Source organism: Crotalus tigris, unplaced genomic scaffold (assembly GCF_016545835.1).
Source record: "Crotalus tigris isolate CLP2741 ecotype Arizona unplaced genomic scaffold, ASM1654583v1 scf7180000018829.1913635, whole genome shotgun sequence".
Classification (NCBI taxonomy): Eukaryota; Metazoa; Chordata; class Lepidosauria; order Squamata; family Viperidae; genus Crotalus; species Crotalus tigris.
This window is the reverse complement of record NW_024097219.1, coordinates 268,388-289,632: the sequence shown is the minus strand read 5'-3', so window position 1 is coordinate 289,632 and position 21,245 is coordinate 268,388. Positions and strand designations below refer to the sequence as shown.

The following is a 21,245-nucleotide window of genomic DNA, read 5'->3' as shown; positions in this document are numbered from 1 at the left end:
TTAAAATAATGGGCTGCTGTGCTTCAAATCCTATAAGCTACTTCTGACTTATATTTAGTAGCACATTTTCCTGCATCCTACTACTTAGGTGTTAATATGAAACCCAAGATGCAGAACAGTTGCAAAAAAGTGTTTGTCATTATCAAGCAAATATCAGAAAGGAAGAAAGGAATCCAGTATCCTAAATACTGGATGGCGAACCTTTTAGAGACCGAGTGCCCAAACTGCAACCCAAAACCCACTTATGTATCGTCAGGTGCCAGGTAGGTGTGGCCCATTGGTTTGGGTGTGGCCAATTGGGGGTGTAGCCCATTGGGTGGGTGTGGCTGCGGTGGTAACGGCAGACTGGGTGGGACTACAAAGTTCAATCAATCAATTCCAACTTTGCAAAATCTTTTTTTTCCCCGCAAGAAGTTGAAATTGACAGATTGATTGAACCTTTTTTTTTTTTTTTGCACATGGCAGCGGAGGCCTAAAGAGAAAAGGTTTTATAAAACCCAGCTGAAGGTCTAGGACTGGGGCAACGGCACGCGTACCCACAGAGAGGGCTGTGAGTGCCGTCTCTGGCACCCGTGCTAAAGGTTCGCCACCACTGACCTAGGGTATGAGCTATTTGGCTTAAATTCTCAAACATTCATGTTTTATGCCTCTAAATGGGCAACAAGATCAGTGTCATAACTTTTCCTTCTCTTTTTTAGTCATACTAAGTCACTATTTGCATAAACCGTTTTTTCAATATGACAAGCTATAGTTTACACAGTTGCCTGTTCATTAATACATGAATCAAACTATAACCCTATATAGATCCATAGCCTTTACTTCTGAATAGGCATTTACTGTAGCTGTATATTGAGTTGAATGGGAAGAGCGTTAACATCTTTGTATATTGAGTTGAATGGGAAGAGCGTTAACATCTTACTATATATATTTTACAAGGCTCTGCACAACTTTACAAGGTAATAAAAAACCATCCAGCCCAGCATAGATTATGTTACTTCTATGTATTAATTGCCCAGTAAAGCCAACTCATACATGGTGAACAATTATGCTGCCAGTAGTATACTGAGTGACTCAAATGACAGCAAAGTTCATGCAATATAGAATACTGAACTACAGTATTACATGAACTACAGTATTACAGGAACCTACCAAAGAATTTAAAGTCATTATAGACATCAATTAGCTAATCTTTCCACTGCTGCTATCTCCCTGGAAGTGTAATCTAGCCTTTTTATTCATATAACCCTACTCCTTTTAGCCATGCCTAAGATTTCAGAACCATACTGGATATCTGCTCTGTTCTACATGTATACCCCTGTATTGTTTAAACCCATTCCATGGTTTAAACAGCAGTAATTTCAAGCTGTTTTGGTGGCAGAAGTTTTTACAAACTGGCTGTAAGAATTCATCCAGAGGCACAATAGAGAAAAGCAGTCTGCTCTGACAATCAGACTAAACTTTTCTCCTCTGTTTAACATATTTGAGTAACAATTATCAGATATAAGATGCTACAGAATGATCTACGATGCAAGAAAATAGTCAAATAGGATTTTTTTTCTGAGAGACATCACACACTATAATATGATTGTGCATCAACGTCATTATTTCACATGATTAGGCTCCCAGCAAGATGATTAGCCCAAAATGACTGGATTTATTTTGGTGACCTGACCTAAAGCATAATGCACTTTGTTAGGTTTTGGCTTACAGTGTTGGGTAAGCATAACTTTAAATCAAAGTTAAGCTTCAGTGTATAGGGAAACCTATTCAACTGTAGCTTTATAACCCGAGGTTTGATGTTACTAGTCCTGCTATTATAATTTAATCAATAAACTATGGCTAAGCTAGCATGATACATAAATTCAGCTAATATAGCTTTTCTTGAAACTCTCAATTCCTAAAATACAGGAATGCCCATGATTTCAAACAAAATTTCTCACTATATAGAATTTTGCATTTATTAAAATATATCTCACTTGTTCCTGCCTAAAGTATTTGCTACCTCCTCAATTTTTTGTGTTTTTTCCAAATTTGATTTAACCTCTGTCCAAGCCATTTATAAATTTATTGAACAGCATGGGGTCCAGAACAGGCCTCTGAGGCATACCGCGTGACTTTTCTTTCTAGCTTGATATAAAACTTATTCAATTCTTTTTTTGCAGTAGTAGCATATTCCAGCCTGTATTCCATCATCCTCTTTCTCAGAATCTCCTGAGATACTTCACTGAACTCTTTGCTAAAGTCAAGATACACTATGACTATAGTACAATCAATCAATCAATCAGAATAGAGCTGGAAGGGAGCTTGGAGGTCTTCTAGTCCAGTCCCCTGCTCAAGCAGGAGAACCTATACCATGTCAGACAAGTAACTGTCCAGTCTCTTCTTAACCTCCAGTGATGAAGCACCCACAACCTCTGACGGCAAGCTGTTCCACTGGTTAATTGTCCTCACTGTTAGAAATTTTGTCTTTAATTCCAGGTTGCTTCTCCCCTTGATTAGTTTCCACCCATTGTTTCTTGTCCTGCCCTCTGGTGCTTTGGAAAAGAAGTTGACCCCCTTCACTTTATGGCAGCCTCTCAAATACTGGAATACTGCTATCATGTCTCCCCCTAGTCCTTCTTTTCTCTAACTAGCCAAACTCAAAGCTTGCAACCGTTCTTCCTATGTTTTAGTCTCCAGGCCTTTAATTATCTTAGTTGCTCTTCTTTGCACTTTTTCCAAAGTCTCAGCATCTTTTTTGTAATGTGACCAAAATTGGATGAAGTATTCCAGGTGTGGTCTTAGTATGGCTTTATAAAGCAGTATTTTACAATGAACAACTAAGCTAGTCATTCCTATTAAAGCATATCAAATTGCTTTCGGTTAACTATACTTGCTAAACCCTGCTGGCTCCTTCAGGGGGCCAGTGCATTATTTTTTAAATGTTTCCAAATTATTTTCTCAGTATGGATACCAAGATGGTCATTGCCATGGTCCTCTTTTTGGTGCTTCGCTGTTCTCTAAACTTCTGGCATTACATCTATTCTTCATTAATTTTTAAAGAAAAGACACTGAAATATAAGCAAGCTCTTCCAAGAATCTTGGCTGCGATTAGACGTATCTTGGACACATAAGTATGCTTACAATAGTAGTCTATGTTACCATCCTTTTGAACACTTGCTTTAGTTACATTCATTTGAACCCAGAAGCCCTTTGGGGAGTCTGAAATAGAGTATATTATCTCCCCATTGTGGAGTCCTTGGTACATTATTATCATGTTACCTAGTCAGGTAATGAAATGTCTACAAAGAACTAAGCTCAGAGCGCACCAAGGATTCCAGAATTCAACCCTGAGCTATATACAGTATATTCTCTTCTACTGCAATATTTCCACATTCTCTATTATTATCTTACCATCTTTTTTTAGCAGCAAGCTCAGCCATTACATTTACTTTCTTTTGCTAGTCACAAATTTCTCTCCAAGCCTAATAAGATTTCTGGCTCTTATCAAAATACATTTTAACATCTACTTTGTCACACACAATAAGCATGACCAAACTTTAAGCAGGTTTAATCCTATTTAAAATTTAAAGATATTTTAAGATTTAGTATCTGTAAATATATTTAAAAATAAATCTTATGGAATGTGATTTACATTCAAGTATATTAGTGTAAGTTTATATCTTAATATATATACGTATTGTTGAATGGTAATTTTTCCCTAGCACTCTTTCGGAATTCAGCAGTTTGAATGCAAAAGGAATTGCTAGAAACTTTTTTAAAAATGGCATAAACTGTTATAAAATCTGTGACAGGTGGAAGATGCCATTAGTTAGCAAGACCAAGTTAACAATTCTGTTGTAATCTAGCAAGTTCAAAAATGAGCAGACTGGAAAAGAGATGCAATTTATCCTATCCTTGACACTGTAGGAGAGCTGCACGATAGCCAAAAATCAGGAGTCTGGTAACACCTTTTCAGACTAGCAAATTTTATTAAAAGGTATAAACTTTTGTGAACTACAACTCACTTCTTTATATGCTTGGAATGGCTACTCTAATACAGAATTTAAATTGGAATGAAATAGGGTGGGAGGAAGGAGACAACAGGGCAGTTTACTTACAAATTTATAAAGGCATTGTGACTTTGGGCAACATATAATAATAAAACAAGAAAACAAAAGAAAAATAGACATATAGGGAAAAGGTTCTAAATGAGTCATATAACACACAAGGGTCTGTACCATGCCAGCCCAGGACCATGGGAAAAGCCAGTTTTTAAAAGCTCTTTTTAACAAGGACTTGGGGCAAGATTGTGGGAGGATATTTTTACAGAGGGCAGGTATAGTGACTAAGAAGGTATGTTTTGCAGATTCCATCTAATGACACTGTTAATGGCTATGATATGACAAATTTGTTTGATCATAAAGCATGGGCAGAAGCCACAGAGAAGTCTCTATGTCGTGAGATGTTTTTATGCAATAACTAGCACAATGAATTTACTTGAAAGCCTACCAGTAACCAGTACAGCTCACAAAGCAGGGACGTTGCAAGAGCATGCCCATAATTGCTTGTTGCTATATTCTGGATCAGTTGAAGTTTTTGATGGTCTTCAAGAGCAGCCCCATTTAGTGCACACTGCAATAATCCGTAAGAAGTGAATGAAGCATGAGTGCTTTCAGAAAGGCCTCTAGGTCCAGGAAATGGTGCAATCACAGCATTATATGAATTTCTGCAAAGGCCATCCATAGCTGCCATCTGCTTGAGCTGGAGCTGTGAGTCCAAGAAGGTCCCCAAATTATGCAACAGGATGAAATGGATTCCCATTTGGACTTAACAATGGAACATCTCCAGTTCCAATACCGCAGCAGCTTGGTCTTGTTACAGTTGAATCAGAGTATCTTCCTCCATATACACAACCAGATAGCCTCCAAGTATACGTATGAGACTTTGATTTCTGTCAACCTTGGGTTGAGATATACAACTTAGTATTATCACAAAACCGATGGTCTCTGACCCCAAACCAATTCATTACCTCACCTAATGTTGTCAAGCAGATGCTAAAAAGAGAGGAAGAGTGCTCTAACTTGTATGGGTTGAATAACTCTTCATCTTCCTCCAATAGTGCTCTAGGTGGCTTATCTGGCATTTCATCTCCTAAATGCCCTGGAAAATCAAAGCACACCTCAGGATTCATGCACAGTGAGAGGCTACACTGGTGTAATCTGTTCTAAGGCATTTGCCACATGTCTATTTCAGCCAGTCAGCGAATTCTCAGCCAAATTATCCATCAGATCCTTAACCTCCCAACCTCCCTCTATAACTTGTCAGGGTTTATTGGTTGCCTTGGATGGTCTAGTCCAGGCATGTCAAACTGCCGGCCCACGGGTCAGATGCGTCATGACGAAACCGCGCCCATCCCATTGCCGGCAATGGGGAAAAAGGCACAATATGTTGCGCGATGTCACGTGACATCGCGAATTTGACATGCCTGGTCTAGTCTAATAGATTCCACTTCCTGTTTTGCGAGGGGTACAAAATATAAAGCAATCAGAGCATATGTCCCCAGTAATAGACTGATGATAATGTCCACAACACTCAGATAAAGTAGTAACTTCCCTGAAACAAAAAGTAAGGATCTCTGATGTACATCAGGATTTTGATGGCAAGTCAGCTTGACAGTTGCTATGAACTGCCCATGACTGGGGAAAAGTTGAAACCACCAAAGATTATGAGCCTTGGAGACTCCACCCCCAACGACCAAAGGAATCCAGTAACTCGGGTAGGAATGTCACTATGCAGCATGGAGGCTGCTACATCAACAAATCTTCTGCTCAATGGAGCCCAACTTCAACCAAAGGGTCTTATTCTAGTTATCTGCAGTTTTTTTCAGAAATTGCAAGGCAAATTACAAGTACCTTATCAATTAACAATTATTTCAGACTATCTCAGTAGATCTTAACACAATGGTTTTTAATAAATCACAATTAGATTCCTCCTGACTTCTGTCCAATCTTGACAGTGACAACATTTCAGAAAAAAATAACATCAGGAATAAAAACTTTACGATTCTTTGACCCTAATATAATGTGTTCATCACACCCAATCTCCACAATAAATGTTATTTTCGATACACTTTTAGCCACATAGCTGTCTAATAGACAATAAAGGTCCTCCATCCTATGTGATTTGTTTACATCAGATAATCTTACTGCCTTTATCAGAAAGATAGGCTTAAAACATAGCTATGATACACAAAAATGTTATACACCAGTGACAAATCGGAAATGATGGAATATAGTAACAATGTTATTAAACAAAACTGGGCCTCCTTGATACCAGAAATCACTTCCCAAGTAGCACTGAAATATCATTCTGCAAAATATGGTGTGCTGGCAGGCAGGTGGGCTTGTTCTTACCCAGATTAGTGGACAATATTATCATATTGTACAATAGCAGCTTGTTCACTTGGATGACTTCATGTTTGTAACAGCCATGCCCACTAATAGGGATGCAACAGTTAAACCCTGGGCTATAACACGGGCCCTCATCATCATCTGGGATTGCTTGGGTTTATTGTTTATGAAGCAGATGAGTCCATAAGTCAAAATTCCAGCTGTACCAAGGCAGCCTGAAGGAGAGGCAGAAAAGGAAATAAATAAATTTTGTTAACAGAGGCTTGGGCTATCTCCTGAATAAACCACCAAATCTTTTCATTTGAGAGCTCTCAGTTCTGTCAAGAATTTTTGGTTCATTGACACTTAGTTCTCACATAGTAAAAGGGTAATAAAAGATCTAAACATAGTATTTAGGTAGGACATTCTTTTCCATTCCCTCACACCAGGAAAAACTTAATTTATACCATTTTTACAGCTCATGTTTCTGTTAAGGACAAACACTGATTTGATTTTTTGTTTTTCAATGTTAGTATTTTCCTGATCAGTCTCAATTCTCAGGGACTGGTGATTACTTTCTCTTTCTCAATAATTTCTATGCTGTTTAATACAATAAAATCAATCAAATTTGGCAACGTGAAAATGTGTGGACTTCAAATTTCAGAACTGGCTGGGAATTCTGGAAGTAGAACTCCACACCTCTTAGGATTACCAAGTTTGGAAAACATTGAGCTAAATCAGTGTTTCCCAAACTTGACAATTTTAAGGCATGTGGACTTCAACTCCCAGAATTCCACAGCCAGCATTGCTGGCTGTGGAATTCTGGGAATTGAAGTCGTCATGCCTTAAAATTGTCAAGTTTGGGAAACACTGAGCTAAATGATGAGAAAAAAATTAAGCAGGACTTGTTTTCTCGGGAACCCTTAGGACCTCGTGATTGAGACCAGAAAAAATGCATTTCCGATGGCTGGCTGAATTCGGAGCCATTAAGTCTGGAATAATCTTTTTATTCCTTCCAGGGTTGGGCTTTAGTATAAAATCCTTTTTGCTGTTTTTCGCATTTTAGATATTTTTTGACTGCTAGGTTGTTTTTCCAGCTGTTTATTTCACCGTCATCTTTTATTTTACTATTCAACACTATCTAGACTCTAGAAGGTGGGGACGGACAGGCAGATGAAATATTTTAAAGAAATAATGCAATACTGAAATAATAACCGCACTGCTTTCCCCCAGAGTCGCACTGCCCGACCGCCACCAATTTGCTTGCTATTACTACTCGACTAGAGGAATACTCGCCCAGGCTCACCGAGGGGCACAAATGGATTCTGGCGGAACTTGCGTATGAACTTGCTTTGGAAGTGTTCGGCCTCGCCCCGATAAGAAGTCGGAGTAAAGCCTTCAATAACCGGTGGTCGGTAGGGATCAAATGGCGGCGGAGGACTCTGAGCCATGGCAGTTCTCGCCAGATGCCGACGCGCAAAGGTCACCTCTCAATTCGCTCTAACCATGCGCGACTCTTCCTCTATCGTTAAAGGAGGTCTCAGGCGCCGATGCCAGCCAATCGTGCTTTTCACATGAATCTGGGAAATGATTCCCTCCCCCGCTCTAGCACTCTGGGAAACGTAGTTCAATTTAATGCATCTCGGCTATGCTGACCGAACAGGCAGAACTACCAATCCCATCTGCCATTGCGATCATTGGTCCGACTGATGCTTTAGCTACGATAGTAAGGGCTTGAGCGGGGAAGCGCGTGGCCCTTTTAAGTTGGCCTCGAGAGCTGCAACAATGCCGAAAGCCAAGCAGAAGCAGCGTCGGAAGAAGTATAATTATAACATCAACCGCAAAAAACTGAACCGGGCTTCCCGCAAGCGGTCGGCCCCTCGAATAAAATGGTGAGTAGGGAAAAGTGGCTGTTCAGTCATTATTTGGGGACGAGCGTCAGTTTAGATACGGTATGAGGGCTCCTCCCTGTCGATCATTTGAGACGTCTGGAAGGACTGCATTTGCACGACGTGCTTGCCAATTTTTCAGTTATTTAGGATTTATTCAGCCATTTCTGCCTTTCCCACATACCTTGAACCAACCGTAAAGTCTGGACTGATTTAACACGCCAGGCTAAAATGAGGGAGGCTGGTTCGTGGTTCGTCTGACTTGAGCATCGCTCCCGAAGGCCATCGAATCCTGCTTTTTCTACACAGTAATAGCAGCGCCGCCTCTGTTTTAACTAAGCTTTGACATAACAACAACAACAATAATAATAAAATGGTGTTGGCGAGATCGTCTTCAAAACCTGTCAACGTGGGTTTTGTTCCCAAAACAGCCCAGTGTGCATGTTTCTTTCTTTGAATTATATTATCCGCTAAAAAAGGGATCTGGATAGTTTGGAGTGGCTAATGATAGGAAAATAATGCATTATAAAAACTGCAGCAACATAAACCACATGTCCTCATTGTAAAATTAAAACTATAAATCCTGCATCCCCGTTGTCTCACTTTTCCTTGCCTTTTCCTGAGTTGCACACTAGCTGCTCCTTTAATCCTGCATTTTCTCTGTTTTCTAGATAACTACTCCTATTCAACTATCTCCCCACGGAGATTTCAATCATGGAATGCAGAATATTGGTTCAACTTCTGATTCTTTTAGTTATCTATGATGTCTATTCCATGCTAATTTCCCCTGGAAAAATACTGGTGGATATAGAGTTCAGGGCCAAATGATCATTAGAATGAAGAATTGATAGAATGAAGAATAAATGAAGAATGGCAGAATTAGATTTGGTTAAAAAAAATATAGAATGAAAATGGCTCAACTCAAGTTATGGCGAGTGCTTCATTATCATTGCTATAATGACTCCTTTTCATGTATAAAAAAGGTAAAATATTCAAGAAGATGAGTAAGTTTTAAAAGAAATAATGAAATGAAACCAAATTATGCTAAAGAAGATTGCCTCTTAATGATACTTGAAATATCTTTAGACAGATATGTTGAAATACAAGATTTTTTAAGGCACTAGACAGTTGTACAGGATCAGTTGTTAGGTAGAGTTGAGATAGCTGCCATAGACCAGGGCTTTTCAACCTTTTTACCAATTGTACCACTTTTAGGATATAGCAATATTCGAGTACCACCCAGCAAGGTATCAAAAACTTAACCAAAAAAAAAAAACCTGTTCAAAGTTGCAATTGCACTGAAAAGGCTTATGACCATTGCAGGATGCCCAGGATCATGTGATTTATATTTGGATGCTTGGCAACTGATTCATATTTATAATGGTCATGTGATCCCCTTCTGCAAGCAAAGTTAATGGCAGAGCTGCTGGTGGCCAAGTGCTAAGGCGGAACTTCCTTTCCTCCCTCCCTTCCCTGCCTCCCTTTTTCTCATTCCCATCTCCTTCTGAAGCAGGGGTTCTCAACCTGGCAACTTTAAGACTTGTGGACTTCAACTCCCAGAATTCCTCAGCCAGACATTGCTGCCTTTTTTCATTCCCTCCCCCACTGCATTTCTTGCCTGTTTGCTGCTGCCAGCACAGGTGGCTGCCATAGCAGTTGTAGATCAGCTCATGGCCAGCCTGCTTGATCTCCTCTCCCCCCACTCTCCCCCTCCCCCTCCTGTGCAGCTGACTCTGCCTCCTCCCAAGGCTGCTGCTTTTTTTTCTCTCCCTCTCCCTCTCCTGCCCAAACTGCCTCCTCTTATAGGCTCTACTGTCTCTGCCCCTCTTCCTTTCTCATGGGGGAGGGTGAGCCAGAAGTGAGTCTGGGCCTTTGCAGCTCCAGATGACTCTCTCACTGCCTTGCCTCACAGTCCTTCCCTGTGCTGGCTCTTTCCCTCCCCCACTACAGTTGGCTAGGCAGGGCTGCGTACCACCTGCCACTCATTAATGTACCACAAGTGGTATGCGTACCACCGGTTGAAAAGCCCTGCCATAGACAGCCCATTTTATATGTCATGAAATACCAGCAGATTGTCATTTAAAGCAGAGGTCCTCAACCTTTGGGCACCAGGGACCGGTTATATGGAGAGAGGTTTTTCCATGGACTGGAGGGGGTGTGGTTTTGTGTGCTGCTTGCATCCCACAGATGGGGCTTTGCTTGTTTGTGCGGCCCAGTTGCTAGCATACTGCGGCCTGGTACCGGTCCATGGACCAGGGGTTGGGAACCCCTGATTTAAATGTGCTTTTCCAGTTGTGGAAAGAGAGGGGCACATATAGATTTGAGATTTTCAGCATCAAATTAACATTCCAGTGCCCAGTGCACTTGAATTGGGGGAGAGGGCTGCCATTTGTTGCTTTGTTTTGGATGCAAAAACTGTCTTGATTGCAAAAGTGTGGTCATTACTATTGAAAAGAGAGGAATCTCTTCAAGATTACATAGCATTGATGCTCTGCTTTATCTCTCTCTCTCTCCCCCATCCCTATTTCTCTTCAGTGCTCAAATCCGACATGCCTGGGATAGCACCAAATCAGCTTCTAAGAATTTGGCAGAAATGGGCCTGGCTGTTGATCCAAACAAGGCAATTCCCATTCCAAAGGTTAGTGCTGTATGAATTCCAAGTTACCACTTGAATGTTGAATGAAAAGTATAAATCAAGTTTATAATTTAGGAGCTTGCTCTATTTATTTGATTGATGTTCCAGGAAGACATTAATTGGAAAATGAAAATGGCATAACTGGTTAGAAAAGTACATCATGAAAATGTTTCTCTAGAATTTTTCCAGTAAATCTCAGATGGTATTGGTTAAATATAAAGTATGCATGAGAAATAAAATTGTAACTAAACTGTCATTAACCCAGTTTTTGGTTTAGAAGTAAATTCTTCTTTTGCCCGACTATCTTACTTTTTAGGAAATTGAAATAGTTGAAGAGCTATTTCCAAATCTTGGCATTTCATTTATTCACTTAATGCCCTCTGGTGCTGACATCCAGAGCTATCCTGAGCAATAAATGGTAGAGTGCTAAAGACTTATAAAATAGCTATCTCTACTTGAATTATATAATAATTTGAAACTATGTGATGTAACACTGCCTCCAATTAGATACCAAAAGAAAGTTACTGATCCTTTTAAGTATTTAAAATGTGTTAACCATTAGTATAAAATGATAACATTGGGGTTAAAAAAAATACAAAATAATTCCTAGCTGCCTTTTTGTATGATGTGAGTTGTCATGTCTTTTAAATTACAGGGTATGAAAATGGAAATCGATGGACAAGAGGCAGAGACAAAAACCATTAGGAAGCCATATGTAATAAATGGTGGGTATTACTTCATATTGGCAGAGTGTGACACAGATGTTATTCTTCATAGGGAGATCCTTCATTAGAGATCTTGGTATTCCAATTAAGTGCAGTTTTCTTTTCTTCTTGCTTATTATCAGATGTAGCAGATATTCAATTTTTGGGGTGTGTGGTTTTGAATGCGAACTGTATTTTATAATTAGTTTGATAATAATTAGAAACTAGGGTGAGAGTTTAACATGAATACATTGTGTCTGCTGTTACGAAAATAATGCATCTTTTTTCAGGCAAGCCTGGGCATGTCTCCTATTGGAGGAAAGGGATGTGACTTCCATGATGTAATGGTTGGGTAGAGCTATTCTATTTCCACAAAAGGAGGTTTCATAGTGTGCAAACATTTCTTAATACCTTCTTGCTTTCTTTTCTTTATGCCCAGAATTGGAATATGAAGCCAGCTTTCCAGAGAAAAAATCCGAGACCCTCTCCACAGACCTTATTGACTACGTCAAACACATGATTCAGAATCATGGTGAAAATTATAAGGTAGACCTTCTGATTTTTTTGGCCAGAGATAATTTTGTAATTATTTTCATTTGATATTATTTTGTTTAACTGCAATACAGCATTAGAAAATGATATGAAAATCAGATCAGATAATCCCAATTATAATAATTAGATTTTCAAAGTGAGAAGCACTGGCTGTTATTACCACATCATGCCATTCTCCAGCATGATGACTGAAGAATCCATCAATGGGTTATTTCAGTCCTCCTGCCCAATCAGACTAAGTTGTCAAGTTGTCATGCCCCTCCTTGACTGGAGCCACCCAGTTTCATCTTAGTCTTTTGCCCATGAGGACGTGATAACTTGACTCTCAGGTTTGACTGAATTGCAGGTTAGACTAAATCAATGTAAACCCATTAGTGGACTCTTTGGATTAGAGAATTAGAGGCTCCTAGCCTCTGATTATTCCCTTCACAGGGGATTCTCAACCCTATTCCCCTCCTTTGAACAGAGGAGGAACGCAGTATTCCTCTATACCTTAAGGGGGGGTGGCTGTTTTCCCCTAAATTTACTGCTGAGTTTATTCCCAGCACCTCTTAGGTACGAAAAGGGGGTGATTTTTATCTCCATAATTAGCGGAGCTGTTTTTCCCCTCAGAGACTTCTAATTTCTCTTGTGGTCGCCATTTTGAGGCCATGTGGCCTCATACTTCTGACTGGGCTCGGTCGGATCTACTTAGCTCAGGGCCGCCATTTTGGGCCCGTTCGGCCTTCAGCCTTTTGCTGAAGGTTTTTCAGCAGGCTGATAGACTGAGCTGAGTGGATTACGAGCGCTGCGGGGAACAAGAAAAGGGTTTTTTAAGTGTTTAGCTCCGGCTGCCTTTCGGATCGAAGGAGGCCTCGCAAAGCGCGGCGTGCTCCGTCGCGCCCAACAGCTGTTGGGCGCGATTTGTTCGAATTTCCCCATTCAAGCTTTGGACCCGGGAGTTCCTGAAGCCTTATTGTTATTAGATCGACCCCAAATCTCAATCATTAGTCCCCCCCCTCTCTTCCTGGGTTCAGGGCGTCCGCCATTTTGTGAGGCTGCACATTTCTTTAAGGAAGCTTCGAACACGTTTCCCAGTCACAGTCGCCATTTTGGGGGCTTAGTTCACAACAATTCAAATCATTTTTATTTATTGATATATATAGGTTATAGATAGATAAATATATATAGATATATAAATATAGATTCTTATAGATAGGCATGTATATAATTGTTGTGGACTCACTCTAGTCTTAAGTTTAGGTTTTCTGTATGTTTTGTTCCAAATTCAATTGAGACATCACAATCACAACAAGATTTGTGGATCCAGCTAATGTGCTGCCTTGACAGACTATCAGGCCTTGCTCGCCTAACATCGCCTTAGTATCTGCCACTCTGCATCTAGTGGTTGCTTGCCAGTTCTGACCATTGCCACTTTTGTGAGACACATGTTATTTTGTCACCTTTTAAGCCTCAGGGCTGACATACGGATTGTCTATTGCCCTGGTGATGAGCGCCTTGTTGCATCTAGCGTGAGCCCGGCTTAGCCAGTGGGCCGGCTCACGTTACTCCACGTGCAGTCAGTCCCTCACCGGGTGGCCTCCTGACATCTCTTGCAGAGCGAGTCAGTTCCAGACCCTCATCTGGGATGCCTCTTGATCAACATGGCAGACAACACTGAGCCATAGCCTTTGGACACGGATAGCCAATCCAACCAAGCCGCTCTGGTTCCAGAAGCACCTAAGGGAAAGGCCAAAGCGAAATCCAAATACGGCAGGAAGGCTGGTAAGGCAAGCGATAAGCAGGCTGAGCACACACACAGAGTCCTGGAGAAGCAATTCTCCTGGGCCCAACGCTTGTCAGCTGGGCAAGAACATACGCCTCCGCTTCCCCCAGCAGCAGTCCCTGGGACAGGAGCACAACTACTGTCTTCATCGAGGGTGTGGTCACCGGAGCGTGGACATCAGTAGGTCTTGATTCAGACCTTTGGTCAGGGAGGACCACCCCTTTTGGGGGAGGACCTCAACCTGCCAGGCCCCTCTACGGCACTATCAGCGACATTCACGCCGACGGCTGCAGGGTTACGGCCTCCGCTAGAGCCGTGCTTCACAGACCAGCTACAATTGATGATATCGCAGGCGGTTCTTCAAGCCATGGCATCATCGGGCCACCATCAAACGTCACCCATTCCGGGTCCTTCATCAGCGTTCACTACCTCATCACGACCCATACTGGATCATTCCGGCATGGTCTCACCATCACACTCTCCTGATTCCGATTCTTCCAATGACTCGGATTATGACAACGGTGCAGACCGATGGTCAGATTGTGAGGAGCCCACACAAGACTCCCAGCCCATGGCAGAGCTCTTCAATATATCTTTGTTTCCTTCTTTGCTGCGCAGGGCCTGCGCAGCGGTTAAGCTCACCTCCGATCCAGTTCCCACCCCACAGGGTTCCATCGATCAGGACACAAACCCCTTGTTCGCTGTACCTGTAGTTAAACACCTACGAATACCCTGTCCCCCCTTGTTCCTGAAGAACATTCAAGGACAATGGGAATCACCGGCAGCTCAGCCATCCCAAGGAGCGGCTGAGCGTAAGATTGTAGACGTGGCTCAAAATCTGACTGATTTATTGGAGGTGCCCAAAGTGGATGAAACTCTAGCCCCACTTTTTTCGACAGCCGGTCTCCCTGCAGATGTTTCGGATGCCCTTAAGGCAGAGGATAAGAAGTCTGAACTAGCGTTGCACAAATTTCACTTGGCATCTGCATGGGCAGCGAAGGCGGCGACCTCCACATCATTCTTCGCCAGAATCTCCCTTACCTGGCTTAGACAGTTACAGGATAGAATTCCCCAGGAGGAGGTCAGAATCCACCAGGATCTGACCAAACTCATAGCAACGTCTGAGTATATGGCAGATGTATCTTTATACTCTGCCAAACACTCGGCCCGGGCAATGGCCTCCGGCCTAGTCACTTGGAGGCTGCTCTGGCTTAAGAATTGGAGGGCCGAGAGCAAACATAAGTGGCGAGCAGCCACCGCTCCCTTCAAGGGAGGCAGGGTGTTTGGCGAGGCTTTGACTCCGTATCTCATTGAGAACAAACAAAAGCAGAAAGTAATCTCTCATTTGACAAGGAGGGCCAGCAGACGCTTTCTCCCCTATGGGCAGCGTCAGTCCTTTCGGGCTGGAGTTCCGGCAGAGACGGGTCAATCCTACTGGCCTCCAGCACCCAAACCGGAACGTTCCTTTGATAGGGCAAACTACAGGGACTGGTCCCAGTATCAGGCCCAGGCCAAGTCTTCCTTTTGTGGCAGAGGGGGTCGTCCCTTCCACTGCACCAAGTGACTCGGGAGGGGCTCCCCCCATTGGCGGCAGGCTCAGTTTTTTCATCCGCCAATGGTAAAACACAACCACAGACTCCTGGGTTCTGTGTACCATAAAAGAAGGCCTGTGTACCATAAAAGAAGGCCTGTCCCTGGAGTTCAAATCCATGCCCGTAGACTATTTCGTGTCTTGTCCAGCCATGAGAAACTCAATAAAAAGAGGGCTCATGGAAGACGCCATTCAACACTTACTCAGTATCAAGGCCATAGAGGAGGTCCCCCTGAATTAGGTGGGATGAGGGTATTACTCCATACTATTTGTAGTCCCCAAATCCTCAGGGGGATGGAGAGCTATCCTCGACCTCAAGGGTCTGAACCTCCATCTTCAGTACCGGAAGTTCAAAATGCAGACGCTCCATTCAATCCTGGCCAGAGTCAGGCGAGGAGATCTCATGACCTCAATAGATCTAACAGAGGCATATTTACACATTCCCCATTCTCCCAGAGCATCGCAGGTTTCTGCGATTCTGTTACCTCAACCACCACTTCCAGTACAGGGCTCTACCATTCGGCCTCTCCTCCGCCCCCAGGGTTTTCACCAAGATCCTGGCGGTACTGGCAGCTCATTTGAGATTTGTCCTGGTACGCGTCCAGTGTTACCTGGACAACATATTGATCCAATCTCATTCAGTCACGTCCACCCAGTTGGATTTGGCTCTCACTATCAGGACTCTCCAGAAACACGGGTTCTTGATAAATTTCAAAAAGAGCCAGACATCTCCCTCGATCCACCTGTTATACTTGGGCACGGTAATAGGCACGGACTCTTGCCATGTGTTCCTGTCAGAGGAACGATGCAGGAGCATCAGAGATCTGGCACTCAGGGTACGCAGGAGCAGGGCAGTTACACTGGCTCTCGTTTCCCAGCTCCTGGGGAAGTTAATATCCTGCATATTGATAATGCCGTGGGCCCGACTACATGCTAGGCACCTTCAGTGGTTTCTGCTCCCGTACCAGAGACAACACACCAGTACCTCCAACCAGTTAGTGCGCGTCCCTCGTCAGGTGCGTCTTTCGGCTGGTGGACATCCTCGGCGATTCTCAAGGGGACCTTTTTCAAGGAGCCTCGTCGTATCAGTGTGAACACGGACACAAGTCTTTTCAGTTGGGGTGCACACCTCCAAACCCAGATGGCTCAAGGTCAGTGGTCACGGACAGACCTGAGGCACAGCATAAATTGGTTGGAACTCAGAGCGATCCATCTGGCTCTCAGACATTTGCAGACAATACTCAAGGGGCAACATGTGGTGGTTCTAACAGACAGCGTGGCTGCAAAAGCTCACGTGAATTGGCAAGGGGGCACTCGGTCCAGGTCACTTATGACGGAGGCTCGAGCACTGAGCTGGGCAGAGAGCAGTCTGCTTTCCATCAAAGCAGAGCACATCTCGGGAGAGGCAAATCATCAGGCAGATTTCCTCAGCAGGTCGATAGTAGACCATTCGGAATGGAGATTACACCCGGATATCTTCAGGGAGGTCTTTGACAGATTTGGCCATCTGATTGTGGACCTTTTCGCCTCACCAGAGAACACCCAACTGCCCAGATTCTTTTCTCGCTTCCCCTCTTGGGGCAGAGGGAACGGACGCCCTATGCAGCCAGTGGCCGCAAAGCCTTTTGTACGCCTTTCCCCCACTCCCTCTGCTTCCAGCAGTTGTCAGGAAGATCCTGGAGGAGCAGGCGGAGTTAATTTTTATTGCACCTCACTGGCCCAGAAGGCCGTGGTTCGCAGACCTAGTGAGCCTCTCTGTCTCAGCTCCGTGGCAGATCCCCGGCAGTTGCATACGGTTAACACGGGGATCTACAACATCCAGACCCCAATGGTTACAATTGACCGCCTGGCACTTGAACGCCACACCCTGACTCAGGAGTCGTACTCATCAGGGGTGATTGATATGATCCAAGCTGCCAGGAGACTGGCGACTAATCATATTTACAATCATACGTGGAGGAACTTCTGTCCCTGGTGTGACAAAAATCACATGAGTCTGTCCCAGGTAAGTATTCCAAGGGTATTGGATTACTTGTTGGAGGGCGTAAACAAGGGGTTGTCAGCCAACACTATTCGCAGACAGGTAGCGGCTCTGTCCATGGTGCTCTCCTGGGACGCTTCAGACTCTTTGTCCTAGCACCCTTCAATACGCTCCTTCCTTAAGGGAGTCACCAATAGCAGACCTCCCGTGGTTCACAGGTATCCCTCCTGGGAGCTACCCCGGGTTCTACAGGCATTAACCTCTTCACCCTTTGAACCCATTAAGACTTGTTCGTTGCGGTTCCTGTCACTTAAGGTCTCCTTCCTGATAGCCATTATCTCCGCCAGGTGCATATCGGAACTGGCCGCTTTATCCATCAGGAAGGACCTGTGCACGTTCCACGACAACAGGGTAGTTCTTAGGTTAGATCCATCGTTTATTCCTAAGATAAACACAGTGTTCCATAGATCACAGGAGGTGATTCTCCCAGACTTCTGTCCCCGCCCATCACATGATTTGGAACGACAATAGCATTCATTGGATGTAAGGAGAGCCTTGCGCTGTTATATCAAATGCACGGCGGCGTTTCGTAAGACTGAAGCCCTGTTTGTATCCTTTCAGCCTTCATCTATGGGCAAAAAGGTATCCACTTCCACGATAGATAGGTGGATCAGGGCTTGCATAGCAGGTGCGTACGTATCACTTGCCCTGCCCATTCCTAGTCATGTGATGGCTCACTCCACCCGCAGTGCTGCCACATCTGCGGCGTGGGCAACTCAAGCGTCCATTGAGGATATTTGCAGGGTGGCGACATGGTCCTCGCCTTCACCTTTTATTAGGCATTATGGTTTAGACAAGTTTGCCTCGGCTGAGGCTGCCTTTGGTAGACGAATTCTCCAACAAGTGGTCACTGCATCAGGATCACAGGCCTCAACTGACCCCCTCCCATAGGGACTTTGAGAGCTTTGGTACATCCCATTGGTGGATTCTTCAGTCATCATGCTGGAGAAGGAGCGTTGGCTTACCTGAACGCCTCTTCTCAGCATGATGAAGAATCCACGCCCTCCCTTCTAGAGGTCAGTTAGGTCTGGGCCAGGTGCTTGTGGTTGTTTTTTTCCTTGTACCTGCTCTGAGAGTCATCACGTCGAACTGTTGTCATTGGCTATGCCGTTGATGAAACTGGGTGGCTCCAGTCAAGGAGGGGCGTGACAACTTGACAACTTAGTCTGATTGGGCAGGAGGACTGAAATAACCCATTGGTGGATTCTTCATCATCATGCTGAGAAGAGGCATTCAGGTAAGCCAACGCTCCGTCTGTTTGCCTCCTGCACTTGCTTCCAGTTATTCCAAGGACAATTCCAAGTGAGTTTTAATCTGTAGATGCCTTTGAAACAGCTTGGCCGGGTGAGATCTCCTCTCACAGGGGAGTAAGTATTTAAAACAGAAGATCTTTTGAGTACTAACATTTTCCCCAGAGAGACTTTTCTGGATCTTTATTTTCCTCCCACATTTTTATAAACTGTAGTCAGATCTGGACATGAGTTTTAATATGAATGATTTTCATGATTGTTAAGTCTTGTATTTATTTATATAATAGGATTATTGATACATTATGCATTATGTAGGCAGTTTTATAAAAGGATATGTTTCCTCTGTTTGCTCATATTGCTTTGTACAGTGTTTCTTGCTTAACAAAATGTATGATTTTTCTGAAATGGACATTTGAACTGAAGTAAGAAATCTAGGGCCTGTACTGGAGTTCTTATAATCCTTTGCTGCAGGCAGAATTCAAAATATCTGGAGGGCAACTAGTTCCCTCCCCATTCTCTAGGAAATTGCATCCAGCATCTGAATCTATCTTTTTTTTTAACTGCAGTTCTGTGGCTGTATTTGCTTTATGTACAGCCTCTCCTTGAGACTTGATGTTTAATGTACTGCTTGCTTTCTGGGTGTGGGGACTTTCTGAAACTATATGTTGATATAAAACTGCTTCTCTGTTAATTTATACTTTAATTTATTGCCTAGGCTATGGCTCGTGATGAGAAGAACTATTACCAGGATACACCAAAACAAATAAAGAGGAAGATCAATGTGTATAAACGCTTCTATCCCGAGGAGTACCAGACATTCATTGCATCTTTACGGCAAGAAAAAATGGAGCAATAATTATGAGGATAATAATGCTAAATCATAATTTCATCTGCTGACATGGATTTAAGTAATTGGGACTAAAAAACTGATACTTGAATTACATAAAGTATTGCCTTCTAAAAAGAGATAAGAAAATACAGATGCAGTGTATAAAATTTCAGTCAGCTTTTAGGTTTATTTATTTCTCTGATGGTTCTTCAAGGCAAAATATCTCTTAAAATGGCCAAATATGATTTTGCCTTGTAGCGATCTTGGTTGACATAAATGATTTCCCTAAACCTTATAGAGCTTATTGAAAAAAATATGTTAGTTACAAGAGCAGAGGTGAATTGTAGACTACCTTGTCCACTTTTTGAGCATTTTGGAAAGAGCACAATAACAGTAGCCTCAAATAGTAGGTTCCTTTCTGAGAAATAAGATGAGGGCATCAGGATTAAAGCATCAGAACTAGTAAACTTGGCCAGAAAGAGCTATCTCCACTCTCCAGTAAGGGTCTATCCCAAAGGGATGCTAACTCTCTCAATAAATCCTAGTCCATATTTATGGGAGGGAAGAAGTCACTGTCCTGCCTGATGGAAATGGTGAAATGAGGATTCCTAATATATGATACATTATGGATTGTCAAGTCATCTTTCCTCGGCAATTTTAAAAGTAGAAACAGCATTAATTCTTCTTTGTGTCTCTGGAGACTGAAACTGCAGTTATACATCAGGGCTTTTCAACCTTTTCACCCATTGTACCACTTTTAGGATATGGCAACATCCGAGTACCACCAGTCGCCTAGCAAGGTGTCAAAAACTTGATGACCAAAAAAAAAAGGAAAAAAGTGATAAAGTACTGTTAGTCTTCGACTTACAACAGTTTGCTTAGTGACTGTTCAAAGTTATAATGGCACTGAAAAAAGTGCTCCTCCAAGCCACAGCCGAGCAAGACAGCGCCTGGTGGCGCTCTTCCTCCTGTCCGAGGTTTTCATTGTTGTGAGCATTTCTGTTGAGGATTGGCAATGGGGGTAGGGTGGGGGGGGTGTTTGGTTTTTATTCCCCCCATCTGCTGGGTGGTTGCAGCAGGTTTTGGTCACTTCACATGACCCTGGGACACTGATCGTCATAAATATGAATCAGTTCCCAAGCATTTGAATGTAAATCACAAGACCCTGGAGATGCTGCAACATTCCAGCTGATTGGCGCTTCTGGGCTCAGCAGAAGCATCAGGATCAGTGTGGCTTTCCAGCTGATTGGTGCTTCTTCAGGGCTCAGCAGAAGCACCAGGATCAGCACCGAGCTCCAGCTGGAACCTGGCGCTGATCCTGGCGCTTCCACTGAGCCCTGACAGCCTCAAAGAAGTGCCGATCAGCTGGAAAGCGGCACTGATCCTGGCGCTTCCACTGAGCCCTGAAAGCCCTGCAGCTCCAGCCATCTCTTGCTCAGGCTTGTGCGGTGCTGCCACCAGTTCAGCTCATTCCCCTCCCCCGCTACTTTTCTAGGATGGTTGCGTACCACCTGCCAGGTGCCAATGTACCACAAGTGGTACCCATACCACTGGTTGAAAAGCCCTGTTATACATTGTCATGCAGCTACCACAGGAATTTGCAGTTGATGAAGCTTCT

General features: G+C 43.2%; 2 protein-coding genes across 6 annotated transcripts; one reads left to right on the top strand and one right to left on the bottom strand.

Annotated features, from left to right (window-relative positions):
* Positions 1–3,951: 3,951 nt before the first annotated feature.
* HIGD2A (HIG1 hypoxia inducible domain family member 2A) lies at positions 3,952–7,902 on the bottom strand. The gene is made up of 2 exons (XM_039356772.1): positions 7,678–7,902; positions 3,952–6,607 (listed from the first exon to the last, which is right to left on the bottom strand). Exons 1-2 carry the CDS (start codon positions 7,820–7,822, stop codon positions 6,441–6,443), a joined length of 312 nt encoding a protein of 103 aa, XP_039212706.1. The 5' UTR covers positions 7,823–7,902; the 3' UTR covers positions 3,952–6,440.
* Positions 7,903–8,080: 178 nt separating this feature from the next.
* On the top strand, positions 8,081–20,457 carry NOP16 (NOP16 nucleolar protein). Of its 5 annotated transcripts, XR_005558333.1 has the most exons (6): positions 8,081–8,263; positions 10,796–10,898; positions 11,551–11,620; positions 12,039–12,145; positions 13,750–13,915; positions 19,514–19,650. XR_005558333.1 is itself a non-coding variant. In XM_039356752.1 (5 exons), exons 1-5 carry the CDS (start codon positions 8,157–8,159, stop codon positions 19,652–19,654), a joined length of 528 nt encoding a protein of 175 aa, XP_039212686.1. In that variant the 5' UTR covers positions 8,087–8,156; the 3' UTR covers positions 19,655–20,457. The 5 variants fall into 4 exon arrangements, 1 of the variants encoding a protein (XP_039212686.1); XM_039356752.1 differs by lacking the exon at positions 13,750–13,915 and having other exon boundaries at positions 8,087–8,263; positions 19,514–20,457; XR_005558331.1 differs by lacking the exons at positions 8,081–8,263; positions 10,796–10,898; positions 11,551–11,620; positions 12,039–12,145; positions 13,750–13,915 and adding exons at positions 13,922–17,512; positions 17,956–18,785 and having other exon boundaries at positions 19,514–19,651.
* The last annotated feature ends 788 nt before the right edge of the window (positions 20,458–21,245 follow it).